The 26,045-nt window shown below is 29.1% G+C and overlaps 1 protein-coding gene across 3 annotated transcripts in view; it reads right to left on the reverse strand.

Annotated features, from left to right (window-relative positions):
- Positions 1 to 1,071: 1,071 nt before the first annotated feature.
- The window catches only part of LOC129960506 (BTB/POZ domain-containing protein Tiwaz-like), a 41,281-nt gene continuing 16,307 nt past the window's right edge, over positions 1,072 to 26,045 (reverse strand). For 2 of the 3 annotated variants that reach the window (XM_056073978.1, XM_056073980.1), the window contains exons 2-3: positions 5,383 to 5,538; positions 1,072 to 2,256 (exon numbers count right to left, since the gene is read on the reverse strand). In XM_056073978.1, coding sequence (XP_055929953.1) covers positions 1,569 to 2,256; positions 5,383 to 5,538 — 844 coding nt within the window. In that variant the 3' untranslated portion in view covers positions 1,072 to 1,568. Of the gene's footprint in view, positions 2,257 to 5,382; positions 5,539 to 14,939; positions 15,067 to 26,045 lie in introns of those variants that run through there. The other variant, XM_056073979.1, reaches the window with a different exon arrangement.

Here is a 26,045-nt window from a genome sequence, read left to right on the forward strand (position 1 = left end):
TTAGCTTTTTTCGTAGTTTCAGATAAGGAAACAGAAATAAAAGCACTAAAAATTCGTAAAAGTTACTGTGAAATTTAGTTTTAAAAGACGAATTTATTTGGTAAGTGATTCATGTTTCTATTTCAAACATTTAAGGACGATTTTGAGGGTTTCAAGATGATCCTATTGAGATATAAAAGTTTACATTTTAAATTTGTCGAAGTTTATTTTATTCCCATTAAATTGTTTGATATTGAAAATTTTAAAAGCTAATATTTTCATCTAAAATCGTCATGTGCTTACCTGAAGAAATAAAATTTTATTATGAAAAGATTAAAAATAATTTGTAAGAAACTTGTGTTAAATCACGGAAACAAACATAAAAGAGACTTCGGAAATAACTTATATGTTTGAAAAAATAAAATGCATCTTTCTTTTCTTTTCTTTTTTTTTTTTTTTTTTTTTGAAGTTTTTCTTGTTACTAGATATATTTTTTTAATAATATTTTTAATCTTACTAATTTTATATTGCATTAGGAAACACAATTTTATGTTTTGGTATGATAATATTAAAAAAACTTGTAACAGAGGATAATAGAATGATTTTAGGTAGTTGCTGACAAGCATTTTTTTCAAAAAGGAATTGCTGCATGATATAAGTTAGTATTAATATTTTTTTTTATAAAATCATTCTTTTTATAAAATCTTTTCAAATCATTCGATGAAAAAAATCAAATATTCTACGCACAAAACTGTTGAATTTCTAATTAAAAATTACATCAGAAATATACTAATGATTGTTATTTCTAAAGAAGAATTGAATCAATTAATTCATCGATAAAACAGGAATTTAATGCAGTTAAACCATAACAAAGTATGATTTATTATAGTCCTACGATGCATTTTTCAATAAAAGGTGAAAAATGTTATAAAATAAACTTTGTATTTAATCAGATGGTAAAGATATTTTGTTAAATTAAAAAATATACCGTATAAAGACTGCTTTATAATTAAAAAAAAATATCAAAATATTTAATTTTCTGAGTTAATGACACAACTCATTTAAACTGTACAAATCTTGAAATTCTCCAATTTATTCAAATTATTCGATTTATATGCTTATAGAATAGAAGCCAAGGCTGTACTTTAGGCTACTACATGCTGATGATGATTTGATTGAAAAGAAATTTGTCAATAAAATTATAGGTCATGTATAAAGTTTCATGAACGACAGTTTTGAATATTCAACTTTCAAAGACTATAACATCAAACAATCATGCAAAGGTATGGCCATGTGACAGATGCTCTAACAGTTTATAACAATTTGGAATCAATGAAACTTCCTTGAAACTGGAGGAACGTACAGTTTGAGATTTATTTAGGGAAACAGCAAGATGTGTACAACAATAATTAAAATTAGTAACAATGTTGATACAATATACACTTTATATCTTGGCACCTTAATCTGTGGAATCTTAACTTTTCCACACTAGATTTTTCGTATCTTAGAAAATTCTGCACTTCTCTATAGTCTGGTTCTGAACAATGGCACATAATCACAGTTTCTTATCCTCTTTTCCTTTAGATTTCTCATAAAGGTACACATTTGCGAACAAATAAATATTCACTGAACTGTTGGCCCTCTACCCCTCCTCCATTAGAGGCTAATATTCGAAAACCACTATTCAAAAGTCTCACAATAGTTTGTAGAGAGTTTAGTTTACAGTAACCATTAAGAGGAAAACGAATCACATGTTTTGAGTCTTGATTCCAAGCTACACTGCTTCGAGCATCCATCAAAGTTTGTCCGATTTCTGGAAATATCTCTTCGACTAGTGCTCTTTCGCCACTGATCACTATTCTTTCTCCCAGGTCTGGACTGACATTGAGAGCGAGACACCGAAATTCACCCGGACAATCATATCCTGGACTGCTACTACATTCGCTTTGTGAATTATTTTGATTTTCATGGTATTTTCGCCCATTCTTGGTTTGAGACGAAGAAGAACATATGGCATCAACTTTCTTTTTCCCTCTTTCTCTTTTCAATTGCTCGATTTGCCGAACCATGGCAGGAATGTCGTAGAATTTTGCTTCTTCGTAAAGCAAGTCTAGTTCATTAAAGTCATCGGGGAGGGATAAACTGTTGGTTCTCATAAAGTTTAATATGTGTCTGAACATTTTACCATCACGATCAATGAAGTAATGCTGTTTCAGACTGTCTAAAACGATCGGAATGCTACCATTGAACATTCGTGCCAGACGGGAATCTGGATGCCTGAAAAAGAATATCAGAAATTAATATTCAATAACTGGAATCAATAACAGAGAAAGTCATTATTTCTGTAATACATTTAAATATTCACAATGAATAGATGAAGTTAAATATACATTTTGGAGTGAATTCTGTGAATTTTCCTTTTTACCCAATGTATTGAAAATGTTTATTATGTTCATTTTTGTACAGTCAGATTTTTAGATGTTTATTTTTATATGTTTAAATATTTTTATTCCGATAAATGGATGAATGACTTAGAAGCATGCCATTCATCAGCTTCTTTTACCGCTGCAAAGAGAAAATAATCTAGAATATATTAATATGTTACGTGGCTGAACTAAATAAATACATTATATGCATACATTAAATGCAAACGAAATTTTCAAATGTCATTCTTCTGAACGGTTGCATTACCATTATTAATGAATTTTATTTTGACACCTCAAATTCCTATCCTTTTCTATGCATATTCTTTTTCAATTTCATTTTTCTCAATATCCTTCTTCAATTCAATTTGTTTTTCACAAATTCTTTTTCCTATCTGTATCATTTCTACTTAATTATTCTACAATAGAAATATAGAATTTTCAACGAGTTAATAAAAGAAATAATTTTTATTCTCGACATTAAGCACTTGAACTTTTGTCTCAATTACGATAATATTTCTGTGATGCGAGATTTTTAAAAGTTTAAGCCATCAGCAGATTATCAGTTAACACAAGCAAACGAAATGTATACCGGTTTTTGATTTCATCCGAAGTAATTTTTCTCACATTTAAAAATTAATTAAGTGGGATGGATAAACTAAAATAAGCGATTCGCTAAGCATAAACATGGATAAAATTATTCATCTCGCTTGTGTGTGTATCTTCTGAAGAAGAATTACCAAAATGGTTGAATTGAAGCTAACAAATGAAGATAGATAGTGAAGTTACAAAATGCCGTTAAAAAACCCTTAACCGTCAAGTTTACCTTCTTATTCTGAATATACAGGGTGTTTCAAAACGCATAGGCAAAAATATAAGGGGTGATAGGAAACATCTAAACAAGCAATTTTCACCATACAATGCATGGGTGGAGAGCAAGCAGTGAACCGCTAGGAGATATTCGTTACTGTTACATGAGAGAACGAGACACCAAACGGATAGAGGAGATACTGAATAATTTTATTGGCAACTTATATGGCAAAATTACAGAAACCGGCTGCAGTAATGCAGGCGTTACACCTGCGACGTAGTGAGAAGCGCACTTTTTAAAACATATCCGGCATTTCTCGTACGGCGTCAGCAGCAACATAAATCCTGGCAACAAGGTCCTCATCGGAGACGATAGGGCTTTCGTAAACGAGACTTTTCAAATGGCTCTACAGGAAAAATCGAGTGAGCATGCCGGCCAAGGTGTGGGCCCACCCTGACCAATCCTTCCAACATGTCTTCTTGGGAAACGCTACCTATACAGACTTGCGGCTTCAAAAGGATTCCCACTCGCAAGATCATACATAAAATGCATGCCCGCCTTTTCGTGATTACTGTACGTTATCATACCTTCTGCAATCCATTGTAGAAATGACGATGTGTAAGAAAACTCGTGATTTATGCTTTCCATTACAGTGTCATCTAGCGGTTCAACGCTTTCTCTCCGCCCATGCATTCTATTGTGAAAATTGCTTGTTTAAATGTATTCTATCACCCCCTAAATTTTTGCCTACGAGTTTTGAAACAACCTGTATATTAACACCTTTAGTCCTTAGAGTTTAAATTTAAATCGTATTTTAAATGTTGAATAACAGCAGAACACACATATTAGCATTTTCAAATGAAAAACGCAATAATTCAAACTATATATACATGTTGAATAGCATCAATACTTTTAGAATTAAAAATAAAACAATAATTCAAACTGTATAAACATCTTTAAATAAATAAAGCTAGGATAGCAGCAAAATAAACTTTAAAATTTTAACAGATTTAATCTTTCGGTGAGAGTTAGAGAAAATAAAAAAAATTTGTTTAAAAAATTCACAAAGTACTAGAATTATTTATTTAGTTACTTTAAATCGTTTTATAAGAATACACATTAATTTCAAATAAATTTTATGATAAGAGGAGCAAAGATATATCCTGCTAAATAAAGGTAAAATAAGAAAAATACAATGTGTAAAATCCTTAATTACAATTTCCAAAATTCAGCTTCCTGTAAAAAATGTAATGGAAAATCAAATAAACTGAGCAATTTGTACCCAATTGCAGAGGGTTGGCAGCTGTCATTTCATAATGAATTTCAATTAGCCTGGTGCAAGGAATAGGAGACGATAATCACTTATTTTTGAGTCTAACTGGGCAAAGCTTTTCCTAATAGGAACAACAAGGATTTACAAAAAGAGAAAGTATTGTAATTGTCATAAATTTGCTCTCGATATTTCAATGTTTCTCCATGTTTCAGATCTTCCTGAGTCCGGAAAATCCTTTATTAGAGTTATACAAGTTTGTCTGCTTTATCGCGAACATAACAACTCAAAAACGCAATGAGATGAACGCTTGAATAAAATTCGAAATGAAATCATTGCATCAAAATTGTAGATCTATATCAAATCCGTTGCAGAATAAATATATTGTCCGTCTGTTCTTGTGTTGTGAACATGACGGAAAACTACAACAGGTAACATTGAGAATTTGGTACGTGTTTTTTTAAATCAAATTGTGGATTTACACTGTCAATTGTACTGTCTGAATTGTGGATAGAATTTGGAGTAATCAAACTATAGGAATGGATGTTGTTCTAAAAGGATTGCTTGATCTTCTTCACTGCACAATGAGCCTAAATAAATAAGTAGGTTCTCCATATTGTAGAAGACATGAACATCTGATTATTATGGGTGTTTTATTTTATTTCAACTAACAACTACTATTTGAATTTTTGCCTTGCATAGTTTCAATTGGTTAGAAAGAAATATATTCTTTCAATGTCTCTGTATTTGAAACGCTATCCTGTCATTACAATTAAATAAATCATTAGATAGCAAAAAAAAAAAAAAAGTTAAGTAATGGCACAATTCACTAATATTTAATGTTACAAATAGAAATATTTAATATTTAATCACGACAAATCATTACGAAATTCACTTACTTTGTAAGTGTTTCTAATGATGAAGTGTAGATTGAACCTCCAACATCTATATGAACGGGTGCAGTGTACCTTGAAGCGGCGGCCACACATGGTATACCCGATATTTTGTGATTGTAATTGGCATCGGACATAAGCAATTTCTGATCCATCAAAGCTCTAGAAATAGAAGAAAACTGTAATTAAATAGCTATTATAATGCATGAAAATATTATTCATAATAATTATATTATGTGTGTACAGTATTATCTATTTGGATTTTTTATTGATGATAAATTATTGAGATCCAAAACATTCTTAAATTTACCTGTTTTTACCTTTTATTAGCCATTTGAGTGCCAAGGTGCATTAGGAAACTGTTATCGAAAAGTTCTAAGGGAAGCATTCATTGAGTTTATACCAAACAGCGGCAAGCAAGATAATTGAGTCGTTTGACTTCCATGCCCAAAGCACACCCAAGCATTCATTATATAAAAATTAAAATGCATTATAAATGTGATTACATTTCCAAATTTTTTAAAGCTTTTCTATCTGCGTTTGCATATTTTTATTAAAATAACCAGAATTCCTTTTTATTACACTAATAACGGTATCTTAAATTTTTTTTTTTAAATAAGTTAAAGATTCTAAGTAAGGAAAAGTTTTGATTGTTTGAACTCCTCTGTAAATAATTATAAAGCTTCTAGTTTTTCTGCTCAAGATGGATGCTACAGTATGACGAAGATTTGTGCTGAAAGACAGCATAAATGTTGTACAGTCATGTATAACACGTCATTGAGAGTCAATCTCGAACCCGAAAAATCACTTCTCTTGAAGGCTTAAGTCAATCGATTTATCTGCTAATTTGATCTATTAGCAGAATATATCAGAATTCAGGAAACATGAAAATATAATGCAGAAAAGTGCTATTACAGACTTTCGAGGCCCTCATTTCAATAACCTTTATGTCATCTAGATGTTTGTGCTTTATACAGCATCATTCAACGCATATATTGTTTAAGTATGAATTACAGTCACAGAAGTCATTGTTTCAATTCAATTAATCAGCAGCAATTGTTTTAAGTTTTATACTTCTTTGGTTTATTTTTGATATTCATTATTTATACTAAAACTTGTTGATAAGATAAGAACTGTAAAGGCTATTGTAAAATTGATGCAGGTGTGAGATTCGTCGTTATACGCGAAGGGGTTAAACAGTCTTGCAAAAAATCATAGTAACTCTTCAAGTTGCTCTATAAATCAATTTTTCCATTTTGCACTGGCGTATTTCAAGAATCTAATCCCTGTTGCTGATTATTTCACACTAATAAAGTAAACAATTTATACAAATTTTATCTAAAAATTAACTGTAATACGATGCTTTTCTAATTAAAAGTAATAATTTTCCTACGGCTTTTAAGTTTAGAATATGTAATGAAGACAAAAGGAATTTTTGAAGCAATATTATTCAGATTCTAATGTTAAAGATAATTTAAAGGCCTGCTGAGATCAAGACCACCAGCAGAGATACGTATTAAAGTTATCAGGAAAGTTGTGTACTAACTATGAATTGTCTCTTTGGCTTTCAATAATTTTCAATGGTGTTTTTTATTATCGATTTGATAACAAATTTTTTGTTGAACTGATGAATTAAGTTCATCAGAGTTTTAAAAAAAAACCCTTCAGGAGTGAAAAAAATATTTATAAATTAAAGAAATCATTTATAAATTAAAGTTATCTTTATTCGGGCGTGTAATTCTTTATAGAAATACAAGATGTGTCACATATTTTCTTTGAATTTATGGAAGAAGTTTAAAATAGTTGCTTCAAGTAATTAAATTTTCAATGATGTTCGTTGTTCACAAGTATAGGAAAGCCAAATGAAAGAGTTTTGTTTGTTTTGTACACGGATATATCACCATGTTTCTATTCCTTTTATCATTTAGACTGTAATGATTTAAATTTCTTTGTTTAAAATGGGAAATAAAATACAAGCATTTGATTTTGAAATTTCATGATTCATATACTTTGCAATTGTTTTCAGGCATTTTGTCGGACAAGATTTGCTCATGAATATAGTTGCATAAACTTCTGTACATTCCAAAAACGTAATTTTCTGTAATCATTTATTATTTCAAAATGAATATTTTTCAAAAAATATTTCAAATAAAAATAGCAAAAAACTTTTTTTTATTTAGAAACACAGTTTAAACAAGAGAAAACAAGTCTTCCCTAAACTTTCTCGTATATTTTCCAATTAAGGTCTTACCCCCCCCCCCAAAAAAAAAAAAAAAAAAAATGTTTTTCGAACTCAGAGAGGTTGGAAATATGGAGAGTCGTCAAAATCTCGAATACGAATTTTTTGACGATTACAGTTACAGTACTTTTTCTATACTTCGTTTACGAGAAATATTAACAACAAAAGTATAATAAAAAGTAGCTTTTAGCTAGTTTTATTTTTTAAAAAAAATTATTTATTACAGAAGTTATGGAAATAATATTTGATTGAATTTGTGAAAAGCCGATTCTGATAATAATTTATAGCGATCTATGGCATGAAGAACTAATTATTTAAGATATCAAGATCAGTAACCTTAAACCATAAATTAAGTGATTTTTACATTTCATAAAAGGATACAACTTAATGATTATAATAAAAGATATTACATATTTATGCTTTAAAGTAGCACTTGTACTAACACTTGCAATTACCTTAAATATCGGACTTTTTTTTTTTTTTTTTTTGCGCATTGTCGTTGTTCCTTTAGTAGAACTTTCAGCTTCAGAAGGATATCGTGACAAACTGTAATCCTTCATCGTAAGTGATTACATATTACTCTTAATCGTAGCTTTAATACAAATTGAATTACATAACAATGCTTGTAAGCAGAAACTTGTTCAGGATCCGCCCCATCACGTTTTCAGATTACCTAATGATTCGAAAGAAGTATCGTGAAATCCTAGATGCTGCACTCGTAATGGACGAAAGTGGTATAGCTCTGAATTAAAAGGTTGGCTTATGAAGCTCTTTCTTATTCTCAAAAGAATTTATGCAAATGTTTTGAAGTCGAAATTTTTTTAATGCAAAATGTATAATTTTTAATACATTATTTATATTTAGATTAAAATGTAAGTCCAAGAAAGAAATTCTCTAAGAAATAAAGAAACATTGTCACTTATTTAAAAATTTCGCATCCGACAGATTTAATTCTATTCGTATCTCTCTCTTTATATATATATATATATATATATATATCGTTTTCACAGTATTACAAAAGTGTTCCTTAGGTCTGCTTTCTGCCTTATGTATTGCACTTGAAAGACCAAGGCTCTTGCTAATGGATTTGAAAATGGAATAGATATTTGGAAGACAGAATTTATTTATGACAATTATATAAATTTACATCATATATTTTATAACGTATTGTGCTTGATGCTCACGTGTGGTTTCAAATAAATGCTTGACCTAGAAGTAAAAGCAACAAGAAATTTCTTTAAAGGGACATAATTGTTTGGTTTTAATTTGGTTTTTGGTTTTATGGTGCTAGAGCCAAGAAGTTGACTACACTGGCATATAATTATAACTGAACTAAAATCTTACAAAATGTAAATTTGTTTCCACTGATTGGAACGGTGGATCAATTGCTTTAAAAATTTACATTATCGAGCCATTTAACAATAGAAATAGAAAGGTGATACAGACATTTTCGGATACAAACTTTTGCAAATGGGTTCATTAAATTAATTACTTTACTTAATTAAGATGGGGTAAATAATACTGGGTATAAGTTCTGGCAACTTTAAAAATCAAAATAAATATAATTTTCAAAAGGGAGAGAAAAAAAAGAAACGTTATGCCTAACAGTTCAGATCAATTTTAGAGAAAATCTGCCTGAACTTTCCTGCCCATTTTTAATATCTTTAAATTTTCTTAAACGCTCCTTTCAAAATAATTTTTGTCAATATGAAGTTGTCTCTTTAGCTATCTAATATTTTATTCTAAAATGGATCATAATTTATGTACCACAGGTTAATATATTTTAGTCGATCAATCGCAATATATCCTTTTTAATTATTCTTGTTAAAACCGCTGTTGACGATAATGTAGGCAATTAATAATCACGTATTTCTTGTCCAGTGTGCCGCACCAATATAATTTTTGAAGTCATTATACCTCTTTTAGAGTAAGAAAAAAGCTGATGTCACAGTACAGCTGAAGACGGCGTGCAATTAAGATATTAGATGCTAGGTAAAATTTGATTGTGAAGGTCCTATAATTGAATCCATTAACGCTTATGTAATGAGCTATTGTCAGCAGTCTTGAAAATATTTAAAAAGAAAATTTGAAAAATTTTAAGAAAAAAATATTTGAGACAAAGTTGAAAGTGAAAGACAGAAATCTAGTTAGTGAAACTGTTTGAAATAGATTATGTAGTTGTTTGAAATAGGTTATGCTAATGCAAACTAAGAGAGCGATTCTAAGATAAAAAAAAAAGCATCAAAGATTATCTTTAAGAGATACATTTTTCTAATCTTAAGAAAAATTTAGACTCCACGAGAAACAAAAGACACGGTTTCTTTATCTTTTTAAGTCACCAGTGTCATCTCTGCATTTAATATGGATTTATAAAACCATGCTAAATTGCTGTAATCTTCATCAGGTTTTTTTTATAAAGTATTTAGTCTTATTTTTTTAATAATGTAATTTAGTCTTTATTTTAGTCAATGCACCACAATGCAAATAACCGGTACACGTGGCTTTCGGGATATGAGAAGTATGAAAGATTAGAACTTTACACTGCGTAAACATAGAACATTATTGCTTTTGGTGTGAATGTGAAAATTCTACAAAATTGCTATAACTCTACAAAAATTTATTTTCTACACGAGAACCAATTCCTTATTTGTTAAGAGTTTTTTTTTTTTCTTTCCCCAAAAAATTTTGCTACAAAAATAATTTCAGGATTTTTGACAAGAGGCTTTCACAAATTTTATTTTACAATTTCTTCATGATTCAAATCTGTGTTCTATCGGCTGTTTCATTGAGAAGATTACATTTACGATATTTTTTTTAAAAAAACTTTCTTTACTTCTCTAATGGCAGAAACAATAAGTATATGACCAAGAAAAGAAGAAACCGAATAAAACGTCTGAAGTGTGTGTACAATAATGATGCGAGTATCATTTGTAATAGGATAACAATACGAAGGGTTTCGAGAAGATACTATGAAAAGAAAGAAAATTGGTCTCCGGTGGCACCATCTGCACGAATAATAGTGCAGCCAGAATTAACAGCCCCAAAATCCACCTTGTCGCTTGCTAAAATATATATGCTAAAGATCATTTCCACATATGTTTACCACTCTTAATGCAGAGCCTCAGAAGTTGACTTCTTTGCTTGATCTTTAAGACATTAACCACTTAAATGGCTAGCTATTTAAGTAGCTAGAATCGAAATTCTAGGGAAGACAATGCATCACCTGTCTAAAAGATCTCTAAACACAGCCTACACGTAGGGTTTTTGCTTGTCCATGAGAAGTAAGAAACAAACATACATGAGACAAAGAGAAACACCTAACGAAGTCGAGTCGCTGAAAAAAACATTAATTAGATGGCATCTTTGGATATAGAAAGATACGGCTATAATGATTCAAATGTGAGTCTTCGGAACATTTAGATGTTTATGGATTCTGATTTATCTATAATTCTAATTTATCTATCGAATTATGACGTCTGTAAATGACTTAATTTCAGCTTATTATTTGTAAAATATCGTTGTTCAATGCACGAAACACACTCGCGTAACAGGGATTAAACGAGGGAACGATTATAGTAAAATAAATCACCCTAACGGGATCCAGTAACTGTGTTTTTATTATAAAAATTATCAGCATTATTTCCTTTGTAAATACAAAAGTCATTTACTATAATTCTTTGAATGGTAATTTCATGTGTTTTCTGTGCGGAAATCATTTAGGTAGTGGTTTTTAGACTGTGGGTCGTGGAAACTATCAAAGTATATTTTTCAACCCAACCCTATTATTATTTTTGGTAAATATAGTCGAGAAATTATTGCTAACAATTTTTTAAAATTAAAATTTATATATTAATTGCTAGCCGTCCTTACGAGCAGTTGGTTCGCCTAGATTAATGACTGCTTAAAATTTAAAATATTTTGAGTAACTCGGTCTTAAAGGTTTTCTCAGCCGAAAATTTTTAAATTTCACATTTTGATAGACATATAATTTATTTTATTTTAAAGCAACAATCAGTTCATTGAGCTACGAATTCCCTAATTTCAATCTATATATCTTTATATATACATATATAATATCTTTACACGTATTTTCCCCTTGTATCATAGGAAAGAACAGACGTTTAAAAATAGATGCACATTAAAAAAATCCTTTACCAGTGCCTCATCCTGAAGCTAAACCATCATTGTAAATACAGAAAAATTAAAAAAAAAAATTTATTAAAACATGCCTTATACTGAAACCTACGCAACATGGAAAAATAAACCAATTCTTCATATCTTGATCAACAACAATCGAAAAAAAAAGTGAGGATGAAATATTAGTAGTAACAATGAAAATGATTTGAATTTCGCTTCAACAATGAAATATATTCTTGTAAAATGCGCTTACAATATTTTTGTTGAGAAAATTGATTAAAGATAAATTGTATCATTCAAAAGATATTTTTTAAATGTTAAAATGAAGTAAAAATCATTTTTGTACTGTAATATTTTCAGATACTATCGTGGAAAGAAGCAAAAGTATTAATTAATTTAAATTCTAATTGAAAACCTTAAAATTTCGCTTCTATATACAAATTTCATCATCCAAAGTGTTTATACAACAAGTTAGCTTTAGATCAAACAATCTGGGTTGTGGAATACCAACATATGCGCTTGCATCTTTATTATTAGTAGAGATTAAAATTTCATTTTATTTGCAATTAATTAGCTCTTAGTATTTTAATTTATTTTCCAATTTTAAGATCACCAAAAGTTTTCGTACGAAAATGAGATCATTTGAAGAAATTTTGATCAAAGAAAGTATTTAAAGAGAAGCATTATCGTATTGCCATTCGCTTGAAACTTATGCAAAAGATGTGTCCACTAGGAATGAACCGCAAATTTGAAGAGAAAGTGAAAGACGCAAAAAAGAGCAAGCTACACATTTTAATATTAATTTTTAAACACTTTTATTTGACTTGACTTAATTCATGTCTGTATAGAAATAATTTTTCTATCGATTTTTCACTCGATCTCTGATCTCCCAAATTTTATTTATTTGTGCTTTTTGGATGATACTACACATACTCTCAAAACTCATTTATCAGTTTATAGATTAATTCATTTACATTATGATTCAATATTGTGGCGCCACCTAATAGTCAATTTGAGAAATTCTTTTTCAGGATTCCTTAAAATTAATTATAAATTAAAAACTGCAAAGGAAAATAATTGAAATAAAAATGAATAATAATAATGTTATTAATAATTTTTTAGCACATTAACAATATTTTTATGAATAAAATTATGCTTTTAAAAACATTTTATATAAGTTTGCATAAATGATTGTAATTAAAAGTAAACTCCCTCATAAACTTACATTAAAGCAAATAAATCATAATAATATTAGCCAAAATATCGCAGCAATCAAAATTTAAAAAAAAAAAAAAAAAAAAAAAAAAAACGAATTGTAGGTTTGATATCAAAGTAGCATTAAAATTGTACAAAACTTCTGTTCAGAGATTTTAATTACCCACTTGAGTTTATAATTTTACCATTAGTCAATGGAGCAGTCATATAGGTACTTATTTAATTCGTGCTACAGATTACTAATCGGAAGATGTTGGTTTTCTATTCTGTTATGTTTTATCCAACAATTTTTTAAACTTAAAAAGACAAACAGTTTTTATTTATGTTTCATTTAGAAGCAAAACAGAGACTATTTTAGGGGTGATCCGTAATACAATCATACAATTTTTTACAGTAGTCAGATAAAGAAGACGACACTCAATTTGGCACTTCCCCTTTTCAAGCTGCCGCACCCCATTAGCGAGGGGGATATTTGATCCTAGCAGATTTAAGGTGCCGCAGACCCAAATACATAAATTTTTCGATGTAACCGGGTTTCAAACCTAGAACTTTCCTAGAAAGCCGAAACTTTACCATCAGGCCATGGTAGATCCATTTACATCTGAAAAGTATGCCTATGTTGTTTGATGGTAAAGTCTCGACTTCAGAAGATCACGAGTTTGTGACCTGATTTCATTAAACAAAAGCAACGTATTTTGGCATAGTGTCCGTAAAATATGGCATCGTAGATTAAATAATCACATGTTGATGTAGTGAGGAAGCTTCGAGAATACAATGAGAATTGACGTCACGGACTTACGGCCATTATTCCAAATTACGAGATCCGTTCCAAAATAATCCTCGTGTAGCTTCTAAACAGGACGTTAATGCATCTAAACTAAGCTGTTATAAAAGCAAGGGCCTAAAATATAATTAATGATAGAAACAAACTAAAATGAAGTAGAATAAATGAAAAGTTATTTTTACTGATGGTACCTATTAATTCCTAGAGATATAATTTTCAAACTAGAGTTCAAACTAGAGATATAATTTTCAAACTAACTTCTTTCAAAGTGAAAGAAAGTAAAATAAACATGGCAAAGTAAAAAAACAGAGCTGAATATTTATAAATATAAAAAAAGACAGAAAAAAAAGGAAAAAGTATAAAATAATGATTATTTTTTAAAAAATTATCTTCATGAAATCTTTCATGCTTTTAGCATCATCTATATAATTGAAATAGTAGACAATGGTACAAGGTAGACAATGCAGTGTCTTATATATATTTTAGATTATCACTCTTTGTTCTTATTTAAAAATTGTTAACCACTTTAAGATTAAATTGTTTTTTATTTCTTATTATCCTCCATTCCAAATAACCTTGTCCACAAATTTTAAAATTTCCGAATAGGAAACAGAAAAATACTGGATATTACCCAATTAAAAATGTAGTGTTTGATGTATTTTAAATATGTTATTGAATTAAAATCATTAAGAACATTCAAAATTAGTTTTTTGCATTCTGTTGAACAATCATTCAAACAAAATGGGGAAGTACGATCATAAATTAAATAGCTAATTTATATTAACGCGTTATAAAAATAGAAAACAGAAACAAAGTCGAAGAGAATATGTGTAATAAAAATAACAAAGTGAATAATTATAAAATACAGTTCTTTACAATAATGAAATATTTAAATACTTCAGTAATAAATAACAGGAGCTTTAATAGATAAACAACAATATTTAAAAAAAAATTAAGACAAGCGATTTAAAACATCAAAATAGAAAATTCACTAAGCAACGATTTAAAACGACCGAGGGCTTTAATTTGTCCCGAAGTGAAAACTGCTTTCATCAAACCAGCTAATGAACCCACTACTATAGTTTAAGAGCATTAAATAATCGTTAGCTACTATCCAAATATCAGTTACTGACTTTCAAATTAACCAGAGAATATTTTCACGAGGAAGGAAAAAAATAAGATCCAAACCTGCATGGATTATCTTCAAGTATCGAAAAATTGGACGCCAGTTTTCAGGTGAAGGCTGTTTTTCTCTCGAAATTTCAACAGGAAACTTTTTTTTTTAACCCTTGCGGCTGTTTCCACATAAGCGGATTGCGATCCCAGACTCTAAAGAAAGGATTAGCGAGTAAATGTCACTTTCAGTACACCGCCGCAGAGACTGTCCGATAAGATGTGCATTGTAAATGGATGAAATGACAGTGGATATTGTTTATTCGATTAGATGATTTATAAAATTTTCTTAGTAGCATTCTGATTATGAATAAATAATTTGAATTTCTGGTCTATTTCTTATCAGTTTTCATTTGCTCTTTTTTAATTTCTGGTATACGAAATATACAAAAAGAAAATACTGTGATCGTCAAAATGGTGGAAATCGAGATATTAACGAATCTCCACATTTTAAACTATGTGAAACAAACAAACAAAAATCAATTTTAGAATTACATCTGTCTATATAACTCAGAAACGCTTTGAGCTAGATGAATGAATTTTGGTATATGATTTTTACGTCAAATTTGTAATTTTGAACGAAATCCATTCAGAATAAGTCTTTCTACCCGACTGTTCCGAGTACAAGTGTACACGATCACAATAAGACATAAAGAGCCAGATAGATAACATTTGTTACACAGATTTAGTATCTGCATTATAAATCTGAATCAAATTTAGAACCAAATCCGTCCAAGGTTTGACCTTCTGTCCGCTTGTACTTTTGCAAGCACGTAAACACGATAACTCAAAAATACAAGGATATAAATAAATGAAAATTAGCATGTAATTTTAAGACTACAGTTACAGTTTTATGCTAAATTTTGCTTTCAGTCGGTCGGAAACGAGACATCCCATATTTGAATGTTAATATATTCGATTTTTTGATACTTGTGTATTCACCCTATGTCAGTAATAAATTATTTAAAAAAAAAGGGGGCAATCTAGAGTCAGTGAAAAAAACAACTTATATTCACGCAAAAGCTTAATCATTCATAACTGTTATTTGTCAAAGGTATACAGTTAAAATACAAGTAATGGTTTTCTTAATTATACAACAAAGCATATAGCTCTCATGTATAAAAAATAAAAATGTGAACACGCATAGCGTTCACGGTTTTACTCTAAGTTCACAAATTAATGCAGGAGGGGAGGTAATTTATTAATGATTTTGAATTAGTAATTTATTTGTGATGCGAGAAAGTTTCGGGAAGACCATTTGTTCTAGTTTTTATTGTTTTTGATTCATTGATTTAAAAGAGAATCAGGATCACAACATTAAGTCATTTATTAATCAGTATAATGATATAAAAGATTTCAGAAATCGAATGGAAGTTATTATAATGAAATAAGTACCTAATATAAGAACGTCAAGGAATAAGTCAATTAAGTCTACTGTCATTTTGAAAGAAGATAAGATAAATAATTGTTAGTACAGGCTAAGGGAGATCCTACTTTTACAGTTTTAAGCCGGTCTACTTTTATACTTTAAAGCTGGAAAGAGTTAAAACAACAGAATATTGTAGAAAATCAAAATGTATTCAATCAATTAATTAAAACTGCATTACAGCCAGATGCAATTTTCAACAATTAAGTCATATGGCTGCTCTTAATGTTGTTTTCATGGTAACTCAACTAAAATTCCGCACAATCAATCGCAGTGAAAAAAATTAAAAAGTCATGCACGGAAATCATGACGATAATAAACGAGATAAACTCTTAACTATCTCTAATTTATCTAAAAATTTCACCTTAATTATATGAAAAACTATGTGCTCTATACCATCCGATTCGTTAAAAACTGATTTGGCTAAATTAAAAAAAGTACTGAGAAAATATCTTTATACAAGTTTGTCATGTTATAAGGTATCAAATAAAACCTTTAAAAAGGCTAAAAAATGTCTAACTGAAAAAGTGAATCTAATAAAGCCAGTATAGTAAATATTTCAGACTTTCGGATGTTATAATTCAAATACTGGTTTTAAAACAACTTTATTTAACTGTTTTCATGTTCACAAAGGTGAAAATTTGTAATCGATTTTTCACTTTTTCCTGTTATTCTTGAGTTTTGAAATTCCTTGCAGTTATGTGCTATTGGTGACCCTATTTATTAAAATAGGGTTTATTATCAATACCCTATTTTAATATTTCCAGAATTGTAATCAAATTAACAGAATTATTATTATAAATAGATTAATCACTAATCAAATCAAATTTTGATTCCTTAAGATCACTTGATAATTAGTTTAAGAAAAAAATGCATCTCTGGATTAAAAAGTGAAATATAACTAAAGTAAGAAAAAAACCCTTCAGTTTAATACACTAATAAAAGTATTTCGTAAAAGCTGTCTTGAATTAAATTTTTTCTTTGTGTAGATTCTCTTACTCATAATATATTGTAAAAATCGATCCATTTTCATTAACTTTAATATATATATATATAAGAATTTTTAAAAATAATTAAATAAACGCTGAAGATTTTTTGATAAGATATCAGTTGCAATGGACAAAAATTGTTGTAGTAAAAGGTACAGTATTTGGAAGACCTTTTACAAAAGTTATGCTACTGATTTCAGGGCTACGACCTAAAGTCATTTCGTGAAATCGCTAACCAAATTTTCATCGATTTCATGCTTGATAACAAATAATGCGACTGTTGTACATATTAATAAATTTAAACAAATTAACCGCCGATCTTGAAATAACTTTTTTAATAAAGACCTATTTATATGCAAATATCCACTTGTAGATTAACAATAAGTGCTGAATAATTAACATGTCAGAATGTCTCACTGAACATATTGAACTTTCAACTGTTAGAAAAAAAGAGGCAATCGTCCTCAAAATTTAATCTTCTCGGCTCAAACATGAAGAAAGCTAAGATTTCTTCTTTTTATTTTTTAAAAGCTGAGAAAACCAAATAAATAAATAAAATAGTAATAGCTTCGTAAATTGGTTTACAGGGAAACAAATTTATTCATAATTAATTATAAAATATATTTTGCTTTGCGAATTAAATTATCTAATAAAATGTTTGCATTTATGCATGTATGCATATCACAGTAATATTCCGGTTTATTTAGAATTATGCTGGAATTTTACTACTAAGGTATTTCCCAGGTGTTTTTAAAGTCCGTATATGAATGTTTCATTAAAAAGCAGAATACTCTAAAATGTATTTAAATAAAATGAATTAAAGTTTTCGTTTCTCAGAAAAACTTTCATTAAATATCAACTATCTAATGTATGTTTAAAAAACACACACACAAGAAAAACGTTCGAGTTTATCGAGGAGGGAAAACGGGCGACATTGAAAAACTAAGAGAAATAGCGATACTAATTTTTAGTTTCAAAATTGGAATATAGATGGAGGCACGGTCAAAATTTTAGAAAGATCACTGATGAAATCTGTAGTAGGGGAAAAAATAAGTTATCGCCCATTGCAAGAGGTTAAATACACAAATTTAAAACGAATAATTGTGCGTAGGATTTAAAGCGGAAGCTTTGAAAAGAAGCTAATCTATCAAGATACCACCCAATTGGGCATTCATTATTACATTTATTTAAATACTAGACATTTCGCCTTTTCAGCCGCTTTTTCTTTCTTGTTTCTTTTGTTGCAGAAGCTATTCTCTGCAGATTTCTGAATTATTCATGAATGTAATGAGAGATTCTTCATGTTAGCTTCTTTAATTTTTCTTTTAATTTTAACTTCTTTAATTTAATTTCTTCATAGAGCTTCTTTAATTTTTAATTTAGTAGTCATACATTTTTATGCCATTTTTCTAATTCAAATTACTTGCATATATACTACAGCTTATAAGTAATTTATTGATTTTAGCGCGCATTACCAAATTGATATTAAAATTAAGTATTACTGCGTTGAAAGAAATGTTTTTAAAAATTATTAAGCTTAGAAACATGAATGGAAGGTTTGTGGAGACTGTGGCAAAGCAGGTGGGGGGAGGGGTCAAAGGAGTGTACTTGTCCCTTGCGTCAATCTTAGGAGAAACTTAAAAAGAAAATATTGATACATTGTAACTCATTTTATGTTACATATGAAAGGGTGAGAAGGAGCGAAAAATATTATACTAGGAATACTACTGATTATTGCTACACCACTGCTTGGACACATTTAAATACGATTCCTACTTTTCAAATATCACTATATTAATTCAATATAAGAAGTAAAATAGCATATACTGTGAATTTTAAATTATTATTGATATATTTTCATCAGACAGCTTATATGGTGGAAATTATGCGTTATATGTATCTATTATCGGAATTCAGGCTGGAGTAAAATACTTACTTTATAAATAGATAGCAAAATAGTATTCTTGAATTGAATTGCATGCCATTTCATTGAAAAGGAAAAATGGAAATTATGTTCTGCAAGTACATTTCGAAAATTAGCTCTACAAAATATTTTGAAAATAGCCTTTGTGAAATGAGAGTCCTGTAAAGTAGGTACAATTACTTAACGAAAAATTAATTTAGTTAGCAATAACAACTTTTTTCTTTTAATTTCAGCATATTACTATATACTAAGATTTTAACGGCTAACTCAGCGAATCAGTAATGGAGTGAAGGTAAGATGCGTCTAGGGCGTAATATAATAATTTTACCCCCCCCCCCTCCCAATCGTCATTAGTGGTTTAGCAAACGTTTTTTGCCCCCGAGGCATGGCATTTATTTATCCGCTTATTATGTTTAGCTTTAAAAACTGACATAAATGTAATAATTTTTTATCATGATGACTTCCCTTAAAATTTTCATCGGGCTCATCTATAACCTCTACTCCCTCTAGCTGTACCATTGCGACAATTGTTTGCATGGTTTTCGATTTAAAAAAAAAAAAATCGCCTTTGAAAAAGCGATTTAGTAAAAATGAAGGAAAGTGAACTCTAAAGGTGAAAACAAGGTAAGAGAGAGCCTCTTTTGCAATAGTTTCCTTTTCTGAAAAAAAAAAAAAAAAAACCTGAATCATTATTATTTGAGAAATACTGTCATTTCTGATGATCTAGACTAAGATACAATCACGAATTTTTAATGATTTATTTAGTTTATGATCACAAAAAATATAAACCCATAATTTTTGTGGAATGTTAGAATTTAGATTCTTTTTTTAATCAGAGAATAAAAAAATCTAAAATCTAACCCTTCAGAACAGCTTTATAACAGAAACCAACATGTGCTTGGCTTACCTTATCCGAGTTGACCTTAGTGTGTTGTGAAAAAGGAAACTAATCAATCAATCATACAATAAACCAAGACATCTACATATTTGACCTTTTTGATGTGCAATTCAACAACTGTGGTAGAATGAATTTTCACGGAATTCTGATGTTTGTTTTTTTGGTCAAGGCTGATGAGCAATAATTTACAGGTGTAAATAGTATTGTCTCTGAATACGGCTGTTAAGATGTCCGAAGAAAAATTTGTGAAATAATCTATCCATCAAAAGGTAATTTCAAGATGAATTTTTTAAAAAAAATATTAGAAAAATCAATACAAATTCGACACATAAAGTGAATTATGTATATTTTTTTATATTTACACTCTGTACTTTTCTTAGTTATTTTTTTTAATTTCCGATTTGAGAAATTTAGTTAAAATTGCCGTTATCCTTTGAGCACTAATATTTATAGTATTAAGTCATGTAGGTTATAGTCTTTTAGAAATTGTTTTATTCTTCATGCAAATATATAAATACATGTTTCGTATATTTTTGCAGAATTTTTGCCGCTTGAATTATTATCTAACATTTCATGAGATTTCTGCTCTTTATTTATTTGTTTCTAATTCATCAACTAAATGAATTCCGAATTGATCGATATACTAAGTGGAAGAAAGAACGGAAATTTCATGAGGGGGGAAGGGAGGGGAAGCATGAAATTTTTTGCTCTTGAAATATTCATAATATGTGTAAAAATCATATTAATTGGGTTATTTCTCACTATTACGAAACCTAGAAAAATTAATTATTGAGGATCTAATTAAAGTTAATTTTCCCCTAGAAATTAAACTTGAACGACTTCTACACTTGTAAAATTCAATTTCCTAAAATTTCATCCCATCACAATCGTCATCCTCTATTCCACTTCATTCTCGATTTTTTTTGTCTTTCATTTTGTTATTGACATAGCCTAGTGCGTTCATTATTAATAAAAAATGTTGAAAACATTAAATTTAAAAATAACAAAATCCTCTGTATAGTAAATTAAAATATATTATGATATATTCAAGAGGAAAACTAGTTTAAAGCGTGTAACTTTTGAGAGGTCCAAGGACCAAGGCAAAGGGGTCTTTTCAAGGAAGTTTGATAAGTGGGTAGGATCTTTCTCACCCAGTTGACTGGTCTTTGAGTCTCTTTTTTCACTTGCACTCGAACCCAGCAGCTTTGCCAAAAGGGATTGAAAGCAGTTTTAAGCTAATGAATGCGAGTTCTGGATACCGTGTGTCAGTCAGTTCTGTTAGCAGCAAGCAAAGCAATTTTCTAAAGCAGGTAAGTTAGCCTCAGGGCATTTGCAGCTGCTCCGGGACTCAGGTGTGGCCCTGAGTTGAGGATAAAGAATGCTGCATGGATTCTCGAGGGCTCCCCTGCAGTAAAATGTTTTAGGGCAGTTAGGGCGTTGTTGCTTTTTCTGGGTTCTACACCTTATCAGGTTTTTAGCCATTGGAGGATTTTATTATTCGAACTAGACTAGATTGGCGACTTTTCGCCACAGCGTGTTTTACTGCTATGTGCTTTCTAATATATTTAAAAGTAGAACCAGGGAGGGACAAAGGGAGCTAAGAATGCGGGAAGAAGAATAGTCTTTGCAGGCGTTTTCTTTGTACTTTTTGATATATAGCTCGCGTTACCAATCCGAATACAATTGATTCCGCTTATTTGGGTAACTCTCAAAAGAAAGTCCTGCTTCCACGAACTGAATGATCCGGAACTGAAATCCCACCCATAGGCTCAACATTAAATCACTCCACCAAATTTTATTTCTTAGTAATAGTTGATTTGAAGAATGATGAATATGTTCGGCAAAAAGAAAGCTCTTCAAACCAAAGAAGCAAAATAAATAAATAAATAACATTATTTGAAATCAGATTGATTGGTACTGGAAAATCAGATGTTAAATGCTAGTTATGGAAAAGATAAATTATGATTTTAATTGAAAACTACTCAGGATATATTTTAGAAATTACTAGAGGTTTTTTTTTTTTTTTTTTAATGATGTCTTTTTTTTTTTTTTTAATGATGTCTTAGGAAAGAATCCGATATTTGAAACTTACGCGAACAATATGGATGAAAGAAAAGTTGATTCAATAAAACTGTCAGATTTTCGTTGCGATATAAATCTATCATATCTAATTATTTGCCGATATTACGATGAACGCGAAACTCATCGTAATATCGGAATCTTTATCAATACAACTGGGAAATATTCACTCATATGAAAATTGTTATGGAATTATTTATATGGAGTTACAAAAAAGTTTTTAACTTCAATATAACTCATTCTGTAATATCACAGGAAGTAAAATATTGTTTTAAAGCTTCTCTTTGCAGTCATCATTTATGGAAAGTAGATAAACGCAATGAATGATTAATCGAGTAAAAATCATTTCTTTTCGTACAAGCAGGATTGATTTTTCAATATTTAATATTAAAAGAAAAAGCGGAGTGATTATAAATATAATATTACATTATTTTAAATTAGCAAATCAATATCTACTGCGTTTTATTCGGGAACATTTCACATAACGCTACAGTCATCTGACAAGCGCAATTGCATTTGTCGTTTACTATATTACTGTGTATTATCTTATTTTATGTTGTGGCAGAAATCTCCTCCTAAAAAGGTGCAATGAATTTTGAAATTTAGCGCCCTTGCTGGTTGTTAAATGATCATGAACTGACCATTTATTAGTCTTTATTGAAGATATAAATATGCACACATATGAAGTAAGATTAATTTTATATTTTTTACAAACATCAGAATGTTTTAAAATTTACCCGTTTTCAAAAATATTAAATTAAACTCCCAATTTTATAATTTTACTTAAATGTCACTTTTCAAAGGAAATTTTAAAGCTGATTTTTCACACTCCATAGATGATTTTCGAAAGCTTTATCATTTTCAAGAACTATGTGATTAGGAACTTTGATGACATTTGTAATGTTTATTTCAGTAATATCCTATTTGTGTAACACAATTAATTCAGAAAAATTGATATTCGGTCTTTTAGTTTAAAATAATATGTCCATTTATTGGAATTAAAAGTAACGTTGCCATTTAAAATCTGCTAAAAGTTGGCAGATTTCAGATTACAATAAAATGAAGATGGTGAAAAAAATAATTTGATTTCTTTTACAATATTTTAAAAATCTAACTAATTTACTTAAAGTAATGAATTTTCTCTTTTAAATAAATATTTTACTATTCTATTTATCAAAAAACTAGACTCAAACACAAGAAATCACGTGAGTAAAATACTTAATATTACAAATTTCAATCATCGTATATTTCCTGAATCAACGAATTAATTTACCAATAAATATCAAATTTGAAGACAATCTTAATTTGAATATTTATTGTTATTTCAGCCCATGTAAGAAAGTTAAAAAAAAAAAAAAATCCAAGTTTCTTTTATGTGCCCTAGTGAGTTTTTTCTTTTAAATTAAAGCTATTTAGACTTAATTGTAAATTTAAATATTAAAAAATTCTGTTATACGATGATGTTATACGATACAAGTCATTTTATATTTAGAATTTAATACATCTTTGAAACGGCATTTAATAATTAAAAAATAACGTATTTTATTCTTTGTCGCTCACGTAATTCCCATGTGATTATTTTTTTCAAATGCTATCTGAATTCTAATTAATTTAGAATTTTTTAATATAGAATAAAGTAGCATTTTTTGGTTCAACTCAAACGCTTTTATTTGATGACAAAACTGGAACTGCATTCCTAACTCTTCTTGTTCTACTTTTAAACGCTTTATTAATGGATTGCAGGCTTATCGCAGCAGTAGAGTATCTATTGTATTGAATTATGATGCTTTTAGCTTTGCGACAGTTTCAAGGTATCTTTAAACCTGTTTTTTTTCGCCTTAAAAACGCATCCATCAGTGATTCCCGAATCTCGTCATGACTAGTAGTGGTCCTTGATACGACAGCAGAAGGAATGTGGCGCTAATTGACTTTAATTGGATATGTCGAAAATGGAACAGTTCTAGACGCTAGCTGTGATTCGCTACTGTTATTTCAAATGATGCTACTGAGAGGACTAATAAAAGAGCTAATAGACAACTGAAAGACATTTTAAGCTCAAAAGAAACGAAGAAAGAAATGGAATTAGATTTTCCGTGCTTTCGTTTCGTTATTTGAATGTATAAAAACTTCCAAAACTAATCTTAAGAACTTAAGTTTCCTAAAAGTATATGAATATAGTGGAACTTTTTTGTATATTATATATTAGCATATAGTTTCAACTCAGTGGAATAGTATAAATTGTTTAAAATATTAGCTGTTCAAATCGTTTTTAGCCTTATTTGAATTGATAGTACTGTCTCAGTCATATATAATATTTTGAAAAAAGGCGAATGCTTTTTTATAGTCATAGGTAGTCATAGGTCATATAGTCATATAGTCATAGGTCATAATTCATTATCGTACTTTAGGTACTATTATCGTACTCGTAAAAATATACATACATTTTCATTAAAAGCAAAAATCATTAATAAATCTGTCAAAAATATTAGTTGAATACCAGTAATTACAAATTCTAAACATAAGAAAATAATAAATAATAAAAAAGAATCGATTCTAAATATTAAAAACTAGCCGTGGAAAGCAAATAAAATAGAAAGTAATGAAGAAAACGCTAACGCGTAATATTTTCTTATTTATACTAACCAACTATCTCGTAAAACTCAAATAAGAATTACATTTACGATCGGATTCAAAATTAATCTTAGCAACTTAGTTTCCTAAAAGTATATGACTATAGTGGAACTTTTTTGTATGTTACATATTTGTATATAGTTTCAACTCAATGGTATAATATAAATGAAATTGTTTAAAATACCAGTTATTCATATCGTTTCTAGCCTTATTTGAATTGATAGTATTGTCTCAGTCGTATATAATATTTTACAAAAAAGGCAAATGCTTTTTTATAGTCATACGTACGGATAATTCATTCTCGTACATTAGGTACTCTATATTTTTCATTAAAAGCAAAACTCATTAATAAACCTGTCAAAATATTAACTGAATGCCAGTAATTACAGATTCTAAACATAAAAAATAATAAAAAAAGAATCGATTCCAAATATAAAAAACTAACCACGGAAAGCAAATAAAATAGAAAGTAATGAAGAAAACGCTAACACGTAATATTTTCTTGTTTGCATGAATCATCTATCTTGTAAAACTCAAGTAAAAATTACATTTACGATCGGATTTCGAACAAAGAGCTTCAAGGTACAAACGTTTAAACCATTTGCCATTATAAGATCATCTTCAAAATCATTGACTTCAAAAACAAGGAAAATGCAAATGTTTCTTCCTCATGTATATTATATATATTTTGGATTTTAACTAAATATGTTCATTTTTATATCCAATTAGAATCCAATGAGTATTTGAATGATTTCATTTAAACCTTTTTTTTTTCTATATATGATGAATAAATATTGAAAATATTGTAATTATCAAAAAATTCCACCTTGAGATCTTGATTATCTCAATTTTTTTTAGACTTCCCTAAATTTGAATAAATTATTTTTAGTCTGTCTGTGAATCCATTACTCGAGAATGCAAGGAGCTAAAAGGATGAAATTAGGTACATGGCGTTTCACGCATAAATTCTAGATTACTCACTAATATTCGACGCAGTCCGTCACAGGAAAATCTGTCAATCTAAATTTAAAAATGCAACGAGCAAAATGGAACAAATTCAGTAAAATTTTGGATAAGCTACATATTATAACATAACTAGGCATTTTCATTAGTTAAGAGCTGGAGAAATATCTTTAACTACGTAGATTAAAATTAATATGTTAACGAAAGGAAA

The sequence above is a fragment of the Argiope bruennichi genome, chromosome X2, assembly GCF_947563725.1.
Source record: "Argiope bruennichi chromosome X2, qqArgBrue1.1, whole genome shotgun sequence".
NCBI classification, from domain to species: Eukaryota; Metazoa; Arthropoda; class Arachnida; order Araneae; family Araneidae; genus Argiope; species Argiope bruennichi.